The sequence below is a fragment of the Microtus ochrogaster genome, chromosome 2 (assembly GCF_000317375.1).
Source record: "Microtus ochrogaster isolate Prairie Vole_2 chromosome 2, MicOch1.0, whole genome shotgun sequence".
NCBI classification, from domain to species: domain Eukaryota; kingdom Metazoa; phylum Chordata; class Mammalia; order Rodentia; family Cricetidae; genus Microtus; species Microtus ochrogaster.
The window spans coordinates 72,529,262-72,544,055 of record NC_022010.1 but is presented as its reverse complement, the minus strand read 5'-3'; the positions used below and the strand labels follow the sequence as shown (position 1 = coordinate 72,544,055).

The following is a 14,794-nucleotide window of genomic DNA, read 5'->3' as shown; positions in this document are numbered from 1 at the left end:
ACAGTGGCTTAGATCTGTAATTCTGGCACTTGGTAGCAAAGGGTCAAGAATTCAGGGTCACCCTCTGCTACAGTGAGTGTGAGGCTAGATTGCATTAAGTCATATGATAAAGTCATAGGATAGATACATATAAAGTACATATATTCTGAGAAAAGGTCTCAGGTAACCCAGGTGATCATCCTTCCACCGCACGAGCTCTTACATAATATTTATTTTTAATGGGGAAAGCAAAAACTAAACTACTGGGAATGTAGGTCAGCATACAATGTGTCAATATGCCCCAAACCCTGGCTCAGTCTTAGTACAGAAAAAAACAAAGTGCAAAGCATACTACAATAATTAAAAAAATTCCCAGTATAAATTTTAGGCAGGGGGTGTGTGTCTCACTATGTAGCCCTGGTTTTTCCTGAACTCACTGAGATCTGCTTGCCTCTGCCTCCCAAGTGCTGGGATTAAAGGTGTGGCCACCACATTGTGCCTGATACCTGTGGGGGTAAGAGGGCATCAGACCCCCTTGGAACCAGACTTACTGATGGCTGTGAGCCATGGTCATGTTGGTGATGGGAACTCAAGTTGGGTCTTCTACAAAAGCAGCAAATGCTCTTAAATACTGAGGCATCTATCTCCCTAGTCCCTAGGATTACTTTTTCAAAACGGGGAATTTGAGCTAGGCATAGTGGCACATGCCTTCAATCCCAGGCCTCAGGAGACAGAGTGGTCTATGGAGGCAGTTCCAGGGCAATCAGGGCTACACGGGAGTGAAACCCTGTACTAAGAACAGCCTGCAGGCGAAGGACATCCTTGCTCACCTTAAGCATTTGCATCGAGGCACCTCGGAAGGCTACCGGGGATAAAAGGGTTGGAGGAAGGCCTGCCTGTGCACCGGAGGTAGCAACTAAGCTCTTGCAGTTGATCAAAAAATTGAGCAACGTGAAAGTGTTGAGTCCTTTCACTAGTACAACAGATTCAGGTCTGTGATCCATTTGTACTTCAGTTTTTTCTCTAAGTCTGAAAATGACAATCAAGGAAAGAGCAAAAAAACCAAAAAACAAAAAAAGTACACACACACAAAAAAAACCCCAACAAAAATCTCACATCAAGCTGCCTTGATTCCATATGTTTGGGGCTCCTCATCTCATTTCACAAATCTAAATGAAATGCTGACCATTTGAATAAGGTAGATAGAAGCCAACAAAAACTTTGCACATGACCAACGTGGACTGTCTTTACTTAAATCAGTGGTAAACCATTAACTCAATAACAACATAAAGGATACAGCTTGACGGAGATCATGTCTGGCTTTTTAATTTGATCTTGCACACCTATTTCTTCCAGCCAAGAAAAGCTCTCCTCTTCATCTTCATCGCTGGCCGCTGGCTCCCTACGAGACTGCTGGTTAGAAGCATATTTACAGAGAGGGCGCTCTGACAGCTCCCTCAGAAGCTGGGGACTGTGGAAAGCCTACATAAGCACATACTCCTCAGACTCCAGGTTTGCTTCTCGTCCTTTCTTCTTGCGACCACTTTCTTCTAGCAAAGGCAGAGAGAATTCAACACCTGCATCGGGAAAGTAAACATAACTCAGTTTTCTTCAACTACCCACGAGTGTCCTACTGCTGGGACAGAGATGTGGCTCTCTATTAACCAGGACTCATCTTTATTCTTCCCTCCCTTTCCTGATCCATAATGGATGGGTTAACCCAGTTTTAAAATTATTAAAGAGGAAGGTTAGATAATTGGAAATGTCAGAGAATTGAGAACAGGTGAGATGGTTCAGTGGGTGGCGTTCACTGTCTAGCGCTCACATGGTGAAGAAATGAGCTGTATAACCTCCACATGTGTGCCACAGTATGTGTGTATCCACAGAAACACATATGCATACAAAATAAATACATAAATGTAAAAATGTTTAAAAAGCAAAATCAATTCAAAAGACAGTGACTTTGGGGACCTATTATGTGCATTACTTCAGAGATCAGAAAAAGCAGCACAATTGACTTCCAGTCACATTTAAGAGACAGCCTTACTAATAGGACAGAAAAAGGAACTCTGAAAAAGATGAACTAAATCTCTTAAAATAATATTGATAACCAATTTGTAAAAGACAAAAAGTGTTTTTTTTTTTTTTTTTTTTTTAAAAACATCTTATGTGTATGGGTGCTTATGTCTGTGTACCTCTGTGTATCTGGTGCCTAGAGGCCAGCAGAGGGTACTGGATCTCCTGGAACTGAAATCCCAGACAGTGTTAGCCACCATGTGGGTGCTGGGAATCAAACCCAGAGCCTGTGTAAGAGCAGCTATCTCTCCAGCCCCCAAAGTTCAGCATTTGGGGCAAGAGGGACCCCCAACTTTAGATCTAAATTATTACCTTCATTTTTCATAGCTTCTCTTAAACCTCTAGTTGTAGGAGATACAAGTGCTGTGACCACATCACTTCCTGCTAATCCTGCTGCCCGGAACAGGACAGTAAACTGATAGGTACAGACGTAGAAAAAGGGGCAAAGCTTTGTCTTCAGCAGATTATACAAAGAAGTAAAACTCACAGACCTACAAAGAAAACAAGGTTTTTACGTGTTAAAACATTTTAAACTTAATTCTGACAAGTAGATAAAAATCAACATAAATTTTATGAGTACTGAACGGAGCTTCTGCAGCTGCATGAGACTTGTTTGAGGACTGCAACTGGCATGGGTGCTGCTGACGACTCTTCCGTACTGTGTGGGTGGGGGGAACACAGGTTCATTCAAGCAAAACTCCTGACTGGCTGCAGACTCTGAGCCACTTCAATGGAAAAGCATCAACAGACAGGGAGCGGCACTGAAGGCTTAGACCTGTCTATGTACTTATACGATACAGACGTCAGACACTTGACAGGGATAAAGCTGGGAAAAAAGCAAAAGGAGTTCGCGCGGGTCATTAACAGCCCCTAATGAAGTCCAGAAGCATACAGAGCCGTTAGTCATACTAGAGAACCCTGCTACTGCACGTTACCTCTGGAATGCACAAGTCTTCTGGTCTTACCAGTCACTCAGTAGAGTTTGTTGCAGAGTTTCATCATTTGACCATGGACTGGGCTTTCCAGCCATCTTCTTATCAGCTCCAATTCGAGGGAAAAGTGGCAGCCATGAAAAGGCAGGGTGAAGCCAGTAGACAAGGGTTTGCTGGAAGGCACAACGGAGCTCAGTGGAGAGCTTGGGATCCTAGACTCCAGAGCAGAGAGTGGGCATTGTTACTCATCAGGAAGATAAAAGTTCACGAGAGACACTGATATATCATTCAATCTAATTTTAAAAGATTAGCTGGGAGTAGTGGCTGAACACCATTAATAGGAGGAAGGTAGATCTCTGTGAGGCCAGCCTGGTCTACAGTGAGCCCCAGAAAAGCCAGAGATATGTGGAGACCTTGTCTTAAACAATCCCTCCCCACAAAAAACATTTTTATTTTTTGTTTTTCGAGACAAGTGTTTCTCTGTGTAACTGCTCTGGTTGTCCTGGAACTCACTCTATAGACCAGGCTGGCCTTGAACTCAGAGATCTGCCTGCCTCTGCCTCCTTTTTTATTTTTAACTGTATGTGTGCCTGCAGTTTGAACACAGGCTCTCTGGAAAGTGTGTTCCCTTAACCACTGAGCCATCTTTTCAGCCCAGTCTAAGAATTTTTAATGCTTTTTATGAGGAAGCATCAGCAACTGTCATGGAGGTTAAAATGTAGTCTGTCTTTCTCTCTGGACAGCACACAGTGTGTGGAACCATGCATCAGAAAAAGCACATCTGCACAGACGGGCCTCCTGTCGCTGCCTTTCCTGAGGCATTTAGATGATGGGACAAGGGGTGTGTGAAGAGAAAGCAGTGTGGATTTTAAGGATAGCTCCCTCTACACTTAGCCTGAAACACCAACATAGACTAGTGGGCTCACCCATATAACAAGTTGGGATTTTCCTGTGAATGCCTTTAACCGTAGCACTGAGGAGGGTAGAGACAGGAGCACTTAGGCTTGCTGGTCATCAGGCTAGCTAAAATATTTGAGTTCCAGACTCATAGAAGCCCTGCCCAAAAGAGAGAAGACGATCCAGGACTATCGCCTTTGGCCTGAGTGAGCACGCACTCACACTTGCACACACATGCCTTCCCACCCAGGCTACTTCACTTCAGACTTACCTCTACACTCTGGGGTAAAGTGACTTCTGTGGCCCTACAATGCTGGACAAGACCTTGGGCTTCTTCCTGTGCTTTCAAATGATCTGCCCAGGAAAAGGGTTGAGAGGAGGTGAAAAGGAGTCGGGTTTTAATACTCCAGTCCGCAGGTAACTCAGCACCTTCTGAAGAAGTCGTATCTGATTCAGAGAATGGTACATGTTGACTCTTAGAAGACAAGGAACACAAAAATTAGAATTTCCATAAAATTCTTTTAATAAAAAGATCATAGTTATTCTACTCCTGATCACTAAATGTCAAAATTTAGGGATGGTCTAAAATTAAAAAAATATTCCACCTGTGAACTCTGAAAGGAGGTAAACCAAGCTACCGGGAGAGGACTCCCACCAGGGACTCTGCAGGTAATGGCACCTGCCTAAGCCTGAGCCTCTGAGTTGGGAGGACAAAACTGGCTCCTGAGACCAAGCAATGCATAAACTAAGTGAGTAACAAGCTCAGGAAGGAGGGGTCACATCTCACCAGGTAAACAAGAAGCTGGGGAGGAGGGGTCACATTTCACTTTTTAGTTTTACAGTTCTATCTAGTACTGCAGACATGAAGGAGAAATGTCCTAGGATTTAACAAGTATGAATCACAGTGACTAGGACCAAGGGTTAAGCAACCTTGGTGGAGCTAAAATGGGTTTAAAAAACATCTCCTGAAGTATTTAAAAAAAAGGAAGGAAGGAAGGAAGGAAGGACAACCCACTGTTCAAGTCCATATGCTCCACATCCTAAGGATTCCCTCAGGGAGCAGCCTAATAAAATATCCTGCCAGAGGAGTTGTCTCTGGAAGGCTGTGTGGAAGCCGGAATGGATCCTGTGAGCTCTTTCAGTCTGTTCCCATTAGGACAAACTATAACGTGTGGGAGCCACCAATGGAGCGCAGACTGTTAGCTCAACATGCAGGACGCACACAGCAGGCTTTGGCCACCACAGCCCACACTTATTATCACAACACTAGTATGGAAACGACCTCTCCAACTTCTGTTTTTGATTTGAATCCAGGGTCTCCTGTGTTCCAGGCCTCAGCCGTCTGCGTATCTGAGGATGACCTCAAACTTTCGACAGTCTTGCTTTCACTGCCATCATGCCCCACATTCATGTGAGGCTGGGGCTCCAACCCCGAGAGAGGTCCCTGCATGCTGGGCACGCATTTCCCAGACTTCAGGTTTGTTAGTGAAACTAAGTTTCCAAGCGAAATGCCACTGAGAAGTGTTTCTTAGAACAGACATTTCAATCATATTTAAGAAGCAGTACCTGGGCTAGGCCATCAAAATGGCTCAGCAGGTAGAGGCACTTGCCTCTGAGCTAGACTGACTACCTGAGTTCAACCCAGGTACCCCACATGGAGGAAGGACTGACCTCCAAATACACAAGTACGGCACACACAACAAACGCAGCTTTATTTAAAAAGTACCTGCGACAGTTCGATGACAGTTCTTTCACGAGACGCTTCCTCCCATGGCAAATTATTTTCCCCATTAGAATCTAAAAGCTGAGGTTAAAAAAAATAAGTTGTCTTTAAAACTTAAGCGATGAGGGAACTTGCTTTACATACAGAAGGCCTCACCTGGCACCCCAGTCTCTGAGAGTGGGGACTCAAATCCATATACTACCAACGTTTTTCCCCCCCACCTCAGGGGGAAGGGACAGACCGACACATTTAATAACTGATAATTCATTAATCTTAGACCAAAAGAGATAAACGCTTGTAAATTCTGACCCAATTCATCCTCAACAGTCCTCCATGTCCACATTTATTTTGAGTGCTCGAGAAAAAGGAGGACCTGAAGGAAGGTGAGAAGGCAGATTCTTGTGCCTGCCCATGCGAGCTGCCTTGCAGGATGGGGTGTTCTGAGGACTTTACGAGCTATCTTCCCGTGTGGCTTCCAGGGCAGCCCCCCACCCCCACCCCAGGACACCGGGCCGCGGCGGCTGTTCGCGCCCATTCCCACTCCTGACCACCGGCTGCCCGGCGCGGAGACTCACCGAGCCCGGAGCTCCCTGCGGACCCCGAGACGGCTGCTCACGAGCCTCGTCGGCGACCCGCGGCCGGTTGTCCAGGCGGGCGAAAGGGTTCCTGCGGGCGACGGTCGCGGCGCCGCCTCTGCCGCCCGAGCTCGGGAAGGAGCGCAGGGGCAGCCCGGCCGCAAGCGCCGCGCGGCGGGGCGTGGGCTCCGGCAGTGCGGAAGGCACGGCGGCACCGTGGTTCCGAGACCTTTTCCGGCGGAGCCGCACAATCTCCGGCGGCCTCTTGAAGCTGGGCGAGTAGCCGGGAACGGACACCGCCATGGCGCAGCGCGGAGGAGTCCCCGCAGCCCTGCCGGCGCTTCCCGCGCGCCCCGGCTCCGCCCCGCCCCCGCGCTGCTCGCGGACTGGACGGCCCCAAGGCCCCGCCCCGCCGCGGGCCCGCCCCGTTGGGGCATGCGCGCTTGGCCGCCCCCACCCCGCCCAACTGATTTGTCGGTGGCCGCTTCCGGCCGAGAGCGCACCCCCAGCAATTCGGCCGCGAGGCGGGGCATCGCCGAGAAAACGTCACCCAGCGTGCATCACCCCGGAGGGCACGAAAAGGGGTCGCCACTACTGTAGCGGGGACGGCGTCAGCCCCGGCTACGGAGCCCGAGTGCAATCAAACAGCACACTTGAACTGTGGTGATGGGCAGTTCAAGTGCCGAGAGACGCGGCAGTGTCATTCTGTGAGAGGCGGTGAGGGCCGAGGCCTTGCTGTATCCCGCTGCTCTGAGCACCCACAGAGCTTCAAGCTAGACTCAAGCCAACTCTTCCATCCTTGTCCCCCGTGCCCGGCCACCCCAGCCGTCTATGCAAATGCTATGCCACTGTAACAGGACCAGGCACTATGATTCTGTATGATCCTGGAGAAATTCAGAGTGAATGAGTATTTAAAAACAAATTTTAAATGCCAATGGATTACTCTGAAATCGGAAAATACACTCAAATGCTAAAATAATGGCAGCAAAGGCTTGTGAAGAAAGGTGTTGAGAATGGAGTTAATACAAAATCAAATAACATTTTCATGGTATAGCAAAAGCTTGTGAAGATGTACTGACAGGATAGTGTGGCTTTTGCTGAAAGCAGTTTTCTTTATGGAAAGAATTTCATAGCAGAGGCAAATGTATAGCTACAATAACAAAGGTTTTTGGTACATCCCTTTCAGATGTTAAAAAAGACCTGGATTGTTTGCACATTAATTTTGCAAGTATTTTTCAAATATGTCAAATAACCAAACATCTTATTATGGTAGGAAAACAGGCTTAAAAATAGAAAAACTTGTTTGATCTTCCTTGATTTTTCTCAACAATTTCCAAAGAAAACTGGCTTCATAAACTGGTATGGGTGCATCCAACTGAGTTCTGAGAAAGAAAATTAAAACTGAACAACTTGCTTTTTTCTTTCTTGATTTTTCTGAACAACTTCCATGGAAGCTTTTGCCTCATACAGTGGAATGGGCTCATCAAGTAGCGGTCTGAGGAGGAAGAATGACATCAGAAATGTCAGGCACAGGCGCGCAGAATACACAAGAGGCAGCAGCTCACACATTGGGCAAGAGTCTGACTGTACTCTAAATATCCACACAGCTTGGTGGTGGTGCGTGCCGTTAGTCCAGTACTGGGGAATCTGAGTTCCAGACCAGCCTGAGTAAGTCAGCCATCAAAATAAATAAATGAAAATTAAAAAAAGAGAAATCCAAACAAAATTACAAACTTATCCATTAATATTTTTATGGTTCGAAAGAATCCTTTCCTTCCTCCTCCCCTCCCTCCCTCCTTCCTTCGCGCTGAGAGTTCTGGGGACTTGGAACTCACTAGGCCGGCCTTGAACTCACAGAGATCCACCTGTTTCTGCCTCAGAAGTGCTGGCATTAAAGGCGTTTGCCACCACGTCTGTTTATGTATTTATTTAAGACCGGATCTGGCCTGTTAGATAGAACCCCTGATCCCTGCCTCATCCCTCCAGGGCTGTGGATACAGATATGTTCCATAACATTCGGTTAAAACATTTAAGTTTGGAAAGATAAATATACTACTTTACTTTAAAGTGACACCAAACCCAATTAAAACAAACATGGTACTTTTTCCACTTGTCAAGCCATGAATGATTTCAATTTGTTTGGCAAGAGGGTTGAAGGAAAGGGAAATGGGAGATACAGACTATAACTGTGGGAGAAAAGGCACAAGATAGAAATCCGCGGGACACTGGTGCACAACCAGACACACTCTGCTCAGTGTGAAAGAGCAGCTGTTTATCTAAGGTGAAGCAAAACAGCGGCACTAGGCATACCCCAGAACTGGAATAAAACAGATGGCTACTTCTTGAGAACAGAAAAGAACAATCATTTAGTTTTTTTTTTTTTTTGCATACCTGAAAATACCAGCTGATAACTTCTCCATCACGTCTCTTAAGATGCGTAACTGGAGGCTTGTTAAGGTGACAGCTATTAGAGAGGGGACTAAGTAAGTCATCCAGTAAACACAGGATGCTTGCCTCATCGCTTTTATTTTTCTTTTTTTAAAAAAAGTTTGTACTTTGAAATTCAAAGTGGTATTATAGCAACTAGAAACTGTCAATCACTTCTAAGACAAAGAGATCTGAGGTGTTCCAGGAGCACAAGCTTCTAGACAAGTGTTGAGAGCAGCGATGGGCAGTAAGCAGTGACCGAGACGATCTATCCTCCAGGGGTGGTTAATGGAGTAATACATGGCTTTCATTCCTGCATTATGCGAGGTCTTCAGCACTTACATCTCTCACAGGAGGTAAACATATACCAGTTAATTTGTTGATATCAGGTCAAACTTGTTTGCATAAAGTTATTTCAAAATTTGTTTCAAAAAGTATGGAGAAAAGCTAATTAATATGTATCTATTTATGGTAGTTTGAATGAAAAATGTCTCCCATTGGTTCTTGGTGCCTAGTTGGTTGTGTTCTGGAAGTTATGGAACCTTTAGTTGGAAGTACTTTGAGGGGGGTGGGCTTTGATGGTTTTATGGCCTCATCCCTGCTTCCTGTTCTCGTTAACCCAGGTGCATGCTCCTGCTGTGACTCTCCCTGGAACCGGAAGCCAAAACAAGCCCTTCCTTTTGTAAGTTGCTTTTGATCGTGGTTTTATTCATAGCATCAGAAAAGTCACTAATATACTATGCTACCAGCAATCAAAAGAATATCCACATGAAGAAAAACTAAACAGAAATAAGAAGACTCTAGAGAGACGGCTCATTAGTAAGATCACTTGCTGTGTTTGCAGAGGACCAGGTTCGGTTCCCAGTACTCAGTGGCAACTCATAAGTGTCTGTAATTTGAATTTCAGGGGACCTGACACCCTGGTCTCCTTGGGCACTAGATACACAAGACAACGTGCAGGCACTGACTCATATACAGACATATACACATTAGGCAAAAATAAAATAAAATCTAAAAAATCAATTTTCCAGTACTTGTATTTATAAAATTCAAGTATAATAAGAGTTAAGTGTGCTACCTCTTAAGGTGCCATACAATGCCAGTTTAAAACAAAAGAAAATATTCTGCCTGTCTCATTACCTCCGATTCAGAATGAGTTAGACCCTGGGGTGTGATTGTGATTCTGTCTCTTGCTACATGTACCCTTCTCACAGTCTTTCCATCTGTGAAATGGGGCTACTTTACTCAGACCTCATAGACTTAATGCTTCAATAAATGTAGGTACCTGTCACTCACTCTGTCAGAGGCGGTCCAGGAAAGACCACAGCTAGCTATAATCTCACTGTCGCAGTGGGAGAGTTTATGTGTAGAGTCCAAGCCAGCAATTCAAATTAGTAGGAAAAAGGATATAAAGGTATTTTCCCTGTTGTACGTTTGACAGATTCCAAACTTCATCATTAAGGAAAGCCACCGTCGCTCCTTTGAGGAAAAGGCAATGGCTGTCTGGAGGATCCAGCTTTGACGGAGGAAACAAAGACAGAACAACTACTATTACGTTCAACAGTAGAAAGGTGCTCACACTAGAAAACCTTTAATGCAAATTAAACATTGTAGAAGCCACAAACTCAGCTACAGCTTTAAGAGCTGTTTATTAACTGTTACATTTCCTTCCTATGTCATGACTAAATAGCTAGGACAGGGCAGATGCAGGGTCATTTGGAATCCCAGGGATAAAATGGTGTGGCTTCTGGCTACTATCAGTCACCTTTGTATGTTGGAAAGTCTAGACTGGTATGTTAGCTCATAGTATTTGTATATTAAATATGATACATATACTCAATTAGAAGTCTGTTAAAAATATAAGCTTGGGAGGTGATTCATTTATACACACAGTAATATCAATTTGGGTTATTAAATTATGATATTATTTATAAATATTACAATTACTAAGTTACCCAAATTTTTAGGGCCCCAGAGATGGCTCAAGTTACCAATGTGCTTGCTGTACAAACATAGGGACCAGAGTTTGAATACCAGTACGCATGCAAAAGACCATGCAGCAGTGCGCATCTGTAATCTCACTGCTGGAAATGCAGAGACAGGAGGATATTTGGGTCTTGATGCCAGCCAGTCTAGCCAAACTGGCAAGTTCCAGGTACAATGAGAGATCCTCTTTCAGAAGGTAAGGTGGAGAATGACAGAGGGAGATTCGTTCATCTCTGGCCTCCCTTGTATGTATATGTGCATCAACAGATAAAAGTATAATTTGAAATACAGTTAAAAATTCAGAGGCCACTGTGAACAATGAACTAAATACAATTATAACTCATTCTAACTGAATGGACTTCCCTGCCCAATAGAATTTGACCAGTATACACTTAACATAGAAAAGACGCTACATTCCTTTAAACATAACTTATGACTGTTCTTTGCTAATGGCATTCCCTTGGTGTAATAACAAGGCTTTATTATTTCTGACAATACCTGAAGGTTTTCTTCTGTTGTTACCCAATGGCCTCCAACACCAAGAAGTGTGATGATGTCATGCTTATGTGGGAGTTGGAATTTTACAGCTGGTTCATCATCTTTACTATATAATCTCACTTACAAGTGAAGAGTTAAAAAAAGAGAGAAAAGGTATATTTTATAAAAGTCTGACAAAATTTATTTTGCATATCAGTCTTTTTTATATAGCAAAAAACATTTTTCTTAGTAAAAGGCAAACTCAGTTAATTTAAGCTACAGCAAATGTACTCTAGACTTAATTAAAATTAAATGCAAACAAAATAAATTTTGATTTGGAAGCACGCAAGGTAATGTACTACACAGCTATATCTTATGCTAATTCTAACAACCATAGCTTCATACAGTGGGAGAACGGCTGTCTCTTTAAAACACCGAGTCACACACACTGAAACACAACTAAAAAGTGACCACACTAAAGTACTATTCACTTCTACTGATGATTTTTGAGTTCATTTCAAACCCTGGAAACACATATTGGAAAGGAACACACACGATGGCTACGGCCGTACTCACAATAAAATACAAATACAACTGTTGTGCGGCTCACACACTAATCCTGCGGGAGTAATGGTGCCACCTAAATGTGCACAGATTAGGTGTGAGATAAATCCAAGTTAAATTAAACACGTCCAAGAGAGTGAATGGTACATGCTTGTTTTCCCTAATAGAGGGTACAGAAGTCGCCCATCCTACAGAGATTGGCCACGCAGTACAAGTGGCTCTGAAATGGGGGGCAGGTGTGTATTATGGGGACCAGAAGAGTATACTGATCATGGTGACATTCACCTTTTGCTGTTTAAGCTTCAGTGCCTAAGGCTTAAAAGGCAAGCTCCCTCTTCCAAGGACATTGAGGTTGGCAATCAAGTGAAGGAAATACACTTTAAATAGATGAGTTTTTAATTAAAAACAAACCCTTAAATGAGACTTCCAATTTAATGAATGCAGTAATAATTAGTTCCCAGTTATACCCTGTCTGCAATTCATCCAACTAAAAGCATCACATCATCAACTAGAAGCTCACTGCATAGGTACCCACCTCCTGCATCTATGACAATATCTACTCCCAGGCCGCCTGTTTCCTCCAGACAGCTTTCAGCCACATGGCCTTTCCCATTAGAGACATCAATCACACGGGCTGTAAAGGACAGGAAGTCAGGCAATTGTACTGTTCTCTATGTGATGAACACAAGTCAGGAGGAAGGAAAGAAAAGCCAGTAAGTGTCTGTCTTCTGAAACAGCTTCAACAATTAATACATTTAAAGGAAAATGTCAATTCTGCTTAAACTTTTTCTCAAGGGATTCAATATTGACTGAAAAGTATCAATCTAAAGGAGAGGGTTGACATATTCAGTAAAATGAACACGAGGACATTTGGAGCTACGGCTGTTCTGTTGACAGAGGCCAGCTGTCCATGAACACAGGCTAGATGGCCAGGCCCGGGAACCCGAGGATGGGGCCCAGACACAGCACATACATCAGGACCAGTGAGAGCAGATACTTTGTTAAGCTGCTTGAGATTTCATAGTATGCAGAGCTGTGTCGTGTGCTTGTATACTACGGCACGCCCTCAGACGCTCGTCATCCTTTCTTATTTATGGACCCCCCACCCAAAACAGAGACCAATCCTGAAAGTAAGGAAAAGGAATATGACTGGTTTGGGCAGAGTTAGGGAAAACCAAGCTAATTTTAATTGGTCGCATTAACTAAATATACAGACATACACATAAACATACTTCTTTTGTGGTGCTAGGTGAGGGGTGTGGACAAACCCTAGCCCTATGGCTGACAAGAAAGCAGACTAATACTGAGCGGTCTTTAGCTCCTCAGAGAATTACAGCAATAGAAAATGAATTACGTTAATAGTACAACACAACTACAGACAGTTGAAAAAAGTTTCTCAGAATTTGAACCAATGAGGATATAATTTTATTTCCAAGCTGTGCAGGTTGGATGCCCACTCTAACAGCAGTCTGTGACTCTCTCGGGGGTGAGGTGGGCAAGAGTGGAGAGCAGGGACTGGGAGGGCAAAGGCAGGGGCTGGGGGGAGCTCAGAAGTTAAGGCAGTCACTGCTCTTCCAGAGCACCTGAGATGCGTTCCAGGGTTCCAGGTTCCCGGCACCCATCAGGAAACTAACAATGGCGTGAAAGCCCAGCTCTCGGGCATCTGATACCATTTTACACTCTGCCAGCACCAGCACACATGTGACATACATACACACAAATAAAAGTAAATCTTAAAACAAAAAGCCTTTTAAAAAAGGCACTGGAGCAATCCAGGAAGGGCAGAATTAGCCAATAGGAAACATTTCCAAGAATACAATTTTAGCGCTCTTCCTCCATTCTAGTTCCTCTCCCCATCTAGCTGTGCTGGAGATTCAACACGTTTTCATACATGACAGACAGGATTTTTAGTGAGCTACAACTGAGAACTCCATTCTCTTTTCTGTGTGTATATGACCATTTGTTGATGTATGCAGGTGTTGTACATGCACATATATGAACTTTAGTGTGGAGGCCGAAAGTCCATGCTGGAAATGCTCAACTGTTCCCCATTAAACAAATCAAACAACCCCCACCTATTTTGCATTACATTTATTGTGTGCACACGTGCACGAGTGTGCCACAGCACATGTGGAGCTCAGTGGACAACTTGTGAGGATCATTTTTCTCTTCCCACCATGTGGGTCCCAGGGAAGGTACTTGGTGGCAAGTGCCTCTGCCCCTGCGCCATCTCACTGGCCCATCTACATCTGTATTCATCAAAAGAGGGTTTCCCATAGAATCTGTGGCTCGTGAGTTGACCTACTTTAGCTAGCCAGCTTCCTCAGAGATCCTGTCCAGTCTCTACCTCCTGAGTGCTGACTACAGGTACATGGATTCTGAGGATCTAAATCTCATCTTCCAGTTTGAGTGGCAATTGCTTTAACCACTGTGCCATCTCCCTCGCCCCAATTCTGTTTTCAAATCTTCACTCTCCATCTTTCTCCTTCTTCAGCTCTTTATTACCTTCCTTCTATTTTTGTTTATCTTTGTCAGATGCAAAATGTAACAATGGAGCTAGCTTGGCTGTAATGTTACACGGGGCTGGACTAAAATCTTGTCCCAGTACTCTGTCCTGTCTGGCTATTTGGAAGCTACTTACTGGCTGTGCAGTGAGGTGCATGGCTCTTCCCAGACTGCTCTTTCCCCTCTCTCCGCTTGTTTTTGCTTCTGATCCATTACTGTCCCCACTCTAGCCTCTACCTATTCTTTTTCCCACTTTCCTCCAGTGCTGTCTTTTCTTTCTTTAGATAGGTGGAGATTGCCATCCTCCACCATGGCCTGGGCATCTCCTGCTGATCGGATGTGTTTCTATGGATACGGGTTTTACAGAAGACTACAGTGTTAGAGGCTGAGAAATGCACAAAGTGATGAGCAATGCATTGACTGGCTGGCTGGCTGAAATAGGAGATGCAACTGGTGTTTCTAAATTGTATCAAAGCTGATTTAATTCAGACTTAGTTAAGTTGGTAACCATAGGACAAAGAAGAAAAACAGATGTACAGCTGGGCGGTGGTGGCGCACATCTTTAATCCCAGCACTTGGGAGGCAGAGGCAGGTGGATCTCTGTGAGTTCGAGACCAGCCTGGTCTACAAGAGTTAGTTCCAGGACAGGCTAC

The 14,794-nt window shown here is 44.4% G+C and overlaps 2 protein-coding genes across 5 annotated transcripts in view; both read right to left on the bottom strand.

The window, feature by feature from the left end:
- Positions 1 to 6,789, bottom strand: part of Donson (downstream neighbor of SON) — a 17,809-nt gene extending 11,020 nt beyond the window's left edge. Inside the window, exons 1-8 of the mRNA XM_005345199.3 lie at positions 6,183 to 6,789; positions 5,611 to 5,688; positions 4,156 to 4,359; positions 3,021 to 3,199; positions 2,368 to 2,546; positions 1,478 to 1,556; positions 1,277 to 1,381; positions 810 to 1,008 (exon numbers count right to left, since the gene is read on the bottom strand). Of these exons, the coding sequence (XP_005345256.1) occupies positions 810 to 1,008; positions 1,277 to 1,381; positions 1,478 to 1,556; positions 2,368 to 2,546; positions 3,021 to 3,199; positions 4,156 to 4,359; positions 5,611 to 5,688; positions 6,183 to 6,485 (1,326 nt within the window). The 5' untranslated portion in view covers positions 6,486 to 6,789. The remainder of the gene's footprint in view (positions 1 to 809; positions 1,009 to 1,276; positions 1,382 to 1,477; positions 1,557 to 2,367; positions 2,547 to 3,020; positions 3,200 to 4,155; positions 4,360 to 5,610; positions 5,689 to 6,182) is intronic.
- Positions 6,790 to 7,086: 297 nt separating this feature from the next.
- Positions 7,087 to 14,794, bottom strand: part of Cryzl1 (crystallin zeta like 1) — a 39,864-nt gene continuing 32,156 nt past the window's right edge. For 3 of the 4 annotated variants that reach the window (XM_026786681.1, XM_013352575.2, XM_005345195.2), the window contains exons 9-13: positions 12,172 to 12,270; positions 11,094 to 11,212; positions 10,020 to 10,125; positions 8,574 to 8,619; positions 7,087 to 7,677 (exon numbers count right to left, since the gene is read on the bottom strand). In XM_026786681.1, the coding sequence (XP_026642482.1) occupies positions 7,578 to 7,677; positions 8,574 to 8,619; positions 10,020 to 10,125; positions 11,094 to 11,212; positions 12,172 to 12,270 (470 nt within the window). In that variant the 3' untranslated portion in view covers positions 7,087 to 7,577. Of the gene's footprint in view, positions 7,678 to 8,573; positions 8,624 to 10,019; positions 10,126 to 11,093; positions 11,213 to 12,171; positions 12,271 to 14,794 lie in introns of all 4 variants that reach the window. The other variant, XM_026786691.1, reaches the window with a different exon arrangement.